Source organism: Lolium rigidum, chromosome 7, assembly GCF_022539505.1.
Source record: "Lolium rigidum isolate FL_2022 chromosome 7, APGP_CSIRO_Lrig_0.1, whole genome shotgun sequence".
Taxonomy (NCBI): domain Eukaryota; kingdom Viridiplantae; phylum Streptophyta; class Magnoliopsida; order Poales; family Poaceae; genus Lolium; species Lolium rigidum.
The window spans coordinates 196024051-196029110 of NC_061514.1; the positions used below are offsets into that span (position 1 = coordinate 196024051).

Below are 5060 nucleotides of genomic sequence, written 5' to 3' on the forward strand. Positions count from 1 at the left end.
ACTAAGGGGAATTTGGAAAAAAGAAAAGAACAAACAAAATAAATAAAAGAATACAAGAACGAAAGAAAGGGAAATTAAAATTAGAAAGAAAAAACAAAAAACAGGAAACAGAAAAAAAAAACATAACCCATGGAACGAAAGGAATTGGTGGCAAAATGGAACCACTGAACCGAAGGCAGAAAGCGAATGTTAAGGTCTCGAGTTTATGTTCGCTGGGCACAAATATTTGATTGGGCTGTGAACATCAGAACACCTGGCCTTATGGGCTGAACGACTGCATTGCCAACGAAATGGTGCCATGGGCCAGAAGCCGTATGCTCTGTTCTGGCTGTCAAAATATAGCGTCCTCTGTTTTTGCCTGTCTAGGTGCCGGCAGTGGTCACAGTTCTGGTGATTGGTGATGACGGCGGCTTGTCAGGGGCGGAGGATGGTTCAGGCAGAAAATTCGGACCGTAAAAGTCCACGTTCGTGATATGATTGAATATGCTGGATCATGAATGCGTAGCAGTAGGCTGTTGTGCGTGTTCAGATTTGTAGTTCAGTGTTGAGGCTTGGCGAAATCTTTCTCATCCTAAATTTATCGACGAAATTGCGTGTGGCGGAGCGAGGACGGAGACCCTAAAGCCACGCCGTTCAGAGCTTGGATGGTTTACAGTCGACGCATGGTGGATCTGTACAGGGGTGCCCATGGCAGATGTGTAAGCGAACACGCAATGCGTCGTGCTGGGCTGCCGTGGTCACCGGAGCTCGGCGGCGGTGAGAGTTCATGCCGGCGCGGCACAGTGTCGGGCAGCTTTGCTATGGCGCCGAGGACTCACAGTAGCGGCTTGGCAGCAAATCAAGCTGCTGATGCTAGCTACGGTGACAGCGACTGGCGAAGTGTGCCGGCGCGGCGCCGAGCATGTGGTTGATCCGGCAGAGGAGAAGGACGGAGATCGACTGAGGCAACAAGGGCCACTAAAAATGGCTGGCTGGTGGCTACGAGAACAGACGGACGATACTCTTATCCGGAAGCCACCAATGGGAGGCATTCTCTTATCCGCCACTCTGATCCGCCCCGCGCATAGATAACAAACACTTGCCGCGCCCCTGACAAAAGGCCTAGCTAGCTCTCTCACTGCGCAGACCCAACCCCCACCAAGCGGCAGACATGGCAGCGTCTCTCCAAGCCGCGGCCACCCTGATGCAGCCGGCCAAGATCGGCGGCCGGGCATCCTCCGTCATGCTGCCCTCCTCCGCGAGGCCGTCGTCCCACGTCGCAAGGGTCACCTGCTCCCTCCAGTCCGACATCAGGGAGGTCGCCAACAAGTGCGCTGACGCCGCCAAGATGGCCGGTTTCGCCCTCGCCACCTCTGCTCTCCTCGTCTCCGTAAGTTTATTATGTAGTCTCTTTGCGTCTACGGACGTGCACGTTTAGCTAGTTAGCCGATCAAAGAGTAACGTGGGGTGTTTGTGGTGCAGGGCGCAAGCGCGGAGGGGGCGCCCAAGAGGCTGACCTTCGACGAGATCCAGAGCAAGACGTACATGGAGGTGAAGGGAACCGGCACGGCGAACCAGTGCCCGACCATCGACGGCGGCGTCGACACCTTCCCCTTCAAGGCCGGCAAGTACGAGGTGAAGAAGTTCTGCCTCGAGCCCACCTCCTTCACCGTCAAGGCGGAGGGCATCCAGAAGAACGAGCCGCCGGCCTTCCAGAAGACCAAGCTCATGACCCGCCTCACCTACACCCTCGACGAGATGGAGGGTCCCCTCGAGGTCGGTGCCGACGGCAGCCTCAAGTTCGAGGAGAAGGACGGCATCGACTACGCCGCCGTCACCGTGCAGCTCCCGGGAGGCGAGCGCGTGCCCTTCCTCTTCACCGTCAAGCAGCTCGTCGCCACCGGCAAGCCCGAGAGCTTCAGCGGACCATTCCTCGTGCCCAGCTACAGGGGCTCCTCTTTCCTCGACCCGAAGGGCCGTGGTGGCTCTACTGGCTACGACAACGCGGTGGCGTTGCCCGCCGGAGGCAGGGGAGACGAGGAGGAGCTCGCCAAGGAGAACGTGAAGAACGCCTCCTCCTCCACAGGCAACATCACGCTCAGCGTCACCAAGAGCAACCCGGACACCGGCGAGGTCATCGGCGTCTTCGAGAGCGTGCAGCCGTCTGACACTGATCTCGGCGCCAAGGCGCCCAAGGATGTCAAGATCCAGGGTGTGTGGTACGCGCAGCTCGAGTCCAACTAGAGCAGAGTCAAGTAAGCGATGGTACCGTTTGTGCATGCGTACGCGGGTTGATCGGTGGAGAGGGAAGAATCGAGGCGACATGTGTGTATCTAGTAATGCAAATCCGGGCTGTAATTGGTTTTTACTTTAGCTTCTGTGAATTCTTCCTCACCAACTGAATGATATTGATCCCCCATGCATGTCTACGTGCTTATCTTCAAAACATATCGCTTCCAACTTCTTTGCGATCTGAATTCCTAAAACCATTTGGGCTTTCTGTTAGAATTTGACACCCAATTAATGAAGATAGATTTAAAAAAACTTGGGCACCAATATTCCTTGGAACGCGCAAGATGATGCTTTCAAAACAAGCTGAGAGAATCCTCCAATAAAAAAACAAGCTGAGATATAAATGAAGTCATTCACCAAGACGAAGGGCCCGTTTGGTAGCCTGAGCCAATATTTTCCACCACTGCACCAGTGGGAAGAAAGCACCTGCGCGTTTGAGACGGGTCATGGGCAAGAAAAGTCATGTTGTTTGGTCGCCTGGGTCGCTTATTTTTGCACCTGATTGGGAAGCGAGTCCCCATTGTTTGGTTTCTCGCATGCTTTTTATTAGCCTCATCTATAAGGCAACATGGTGACCTTACCTCACGGTCCTCACCCATCACAAGCATGAGCACGTCGCCGACCATGAAGCAAGCAACCACCATGGCACCGCCAGTCACGCTGGTCACAAGCATCACCACGTCGCCGACCACGAAGACGAAGACCACCATGACACCGCCGATCACGCCGGTCACAAGCATGGGCACGTCGCCGACCACGAAGATGAAGACCACCATGGTACCGCCGTTCACGCCGATCACAAGCATCACCACGTCGCCGACCACGAAGACGAATACCACCATGACACCGTCGGTCATGTCGGTCACAAGCATCACCACTTCGCCGACCATGAAGACGAACACCACTGCTTGTGACGGTAAAGCACACGTCCGTTGGGAACCCCAAGAGGAAGGTATGATGAGTACAGCAGCGAGTTTTCCCTCAGTAAGAAACCAAGGTTATCGGACCAGTCGGAGATGAAGATCACGTGAAGGTTGTTGGTGAAGGAGTGTAGTGCGGCGCAACACTGGGATTCCGGTGCCAACGTGGAACCCGCACAACACAATCAAACTACTTTGCCCCAACTTAACAAAGTGAGGTTGTCAATCTCACCGACTTGTCGAAAACAAAGGATTAAACATATGGTGTGGAAAATGATGTTTGCTTGCAGAAAACAAAAGAGAACAATGATTATAGTAGGTTGTATTTCAGATGTAAAAGAATGGACCGGGGTCCACAGTTCACTAGTGGTGTCTCTCCAATAAGATAAATAACATGTTGGGTAAACAAATTACAATTGGGCAATTGACAAATAGAGAGGGCATAACAATGCACATACATATCATGATGACTACTATGAGATTTACTTAGGGCATTACGACAAAGAACATAGACCGCCATCCAGCATGCATCTATGCCTAAAAAGTCCACATTCGGGTTAGCATCCGCACCCCTTCCCGTATTAAGTTGCAAGCAATAGACAATTGCATTAAGTACTGTGCGTAATGTAAACAATACAAATATCTTTAGACAAATCATTGATGTTTTATCCCTAGTGGTAACAGCACATCCACAACCTTAGGGGTTGCTGTCACTCCCCGCATTCAATGGAGACATGAACCCACTATCTAGCATAAATACTCCCTCTTGGAGTTACAAGTATCAACTTGGCCAGAGCCTCTACTAGCAACGGAGAGCATGCAAGATCATATACAACACATATATGATAGATCAATAATCAACTTGACATAGTATTCCGTATTCATCGGATCCCAACAAACACAACATGTAGCATTAGAAATAGATGATCTTGATCATGATAGGCAGCTCACAAGATCTAAACATGATGGCACAATAGGAGAAGACAACCATCTAGCTACTGCAATGGACCCGTAGTCCAAGGATGAACTACTCACGCATCAGTCCGGAGGCGGGCATGGTGATGTAGAGCCCTCCGGTGATGATTCCCCTCTCCGGCAGGGTGCCGGAGGAGATCTTCTGAACCCCCCGAGTTAGGGTTGACGGCGGCGGCGTCTCTGGAACTGCTCTGGTATTTTGGCTCTTGGTACTAGGGTTTTCGGGGACGAAGGAATAAATAGGCGAAGGGGCAGCGTCGGGGGAGCTAGGGGGCTCCCTCCCCACGTCTCGGCGCTGCAGTGGGGCCCCCCGCGCCGCCATATGAGGAGGGCCCCCTGTTGGCCTTCCTCGACTCCTCTTCGGTCTTCTGGAACACTCCGTGGAAAATAGGGCCGTGGGCTTTTGTTTCGTCCAATTCCGAGAATATTTGTAAAACAACTTTTCTGAAATCAAAAACAAGCAGAAAACAGGAACCGGCACTGTGGCATCTTGTTAATAGGTTAGTCCCAGAAAATGCATAAAAACATTATAAAGTGTGAATAAAACATGTAGGTATTGTCATAAAACTAGCATGGAACATAAGAAATTATAGATACGTTGGAGACGTATCAACCACCATGACACCGATGTTCACGTCTGTCACACGCATCACCATGTCATCGACCACGAAGACGAACACCACCATGAAACCGCCGGTCACAAGCATCACCACATCGCCGACCACGAAGACGAACACCACCATGACACAGCTGTTCACGCCCGTCACAAGCATCACCATGTTGCCGACCATGAAGACGAACACCACCGTGACGCCGCCGGTCACTCCGGTCACAAGCATCATCACGTCGCCGACCACGAAGACGAACATCACCACGCCGCCACCACCATGGATT

General features: G+C 52.1%; 1 protein-coding gene across 1 annotated transcript; it reads left to right on the plus strand.

Moving 5' to 3' along the window:
- The first annotated feature begins 1087 nt into the window (after nt 1–1087).
- On the plus strand, nt 1088–2402 carry LOC124679378 (oxygen-evolving enhancer protein 1, chloroplastic-like). The gene is made up of 2 exons (XM_047215149.1): nt 1088–1369; nt 1462–2402. Exons 1-2 carry the CDS (start codon nt 1151–1153, stop codon nt 2221–2223), a joined length of 981 nt encoding a protein of 326 aa, XP_047071105.1. The 5' UTR covers nt 1088–1150; the 3' UTR covers nt 2224–2402.
- Nucleotides 2403–5060: the final 2658 nt, after the last annotated feature.

Bases quoted from the DNA above. Each gene is read 5' to 3' on its own strand.
- LOC124679378 (XM_047215149.1), top strand. From the start codon at position 1,151: ATGGCAGCGTCTCTCCAAGCCGCGGCCACCCTGATGCAGCCGGCCAAG. The intron at 1,370-1,461 runs GTAAGTTTATTA...TTTGTGGTGCAG, and splicing joins CCTCTGCTCTCCTCGTCTCC to GGCGCAAGCGCGGAGGGGGC.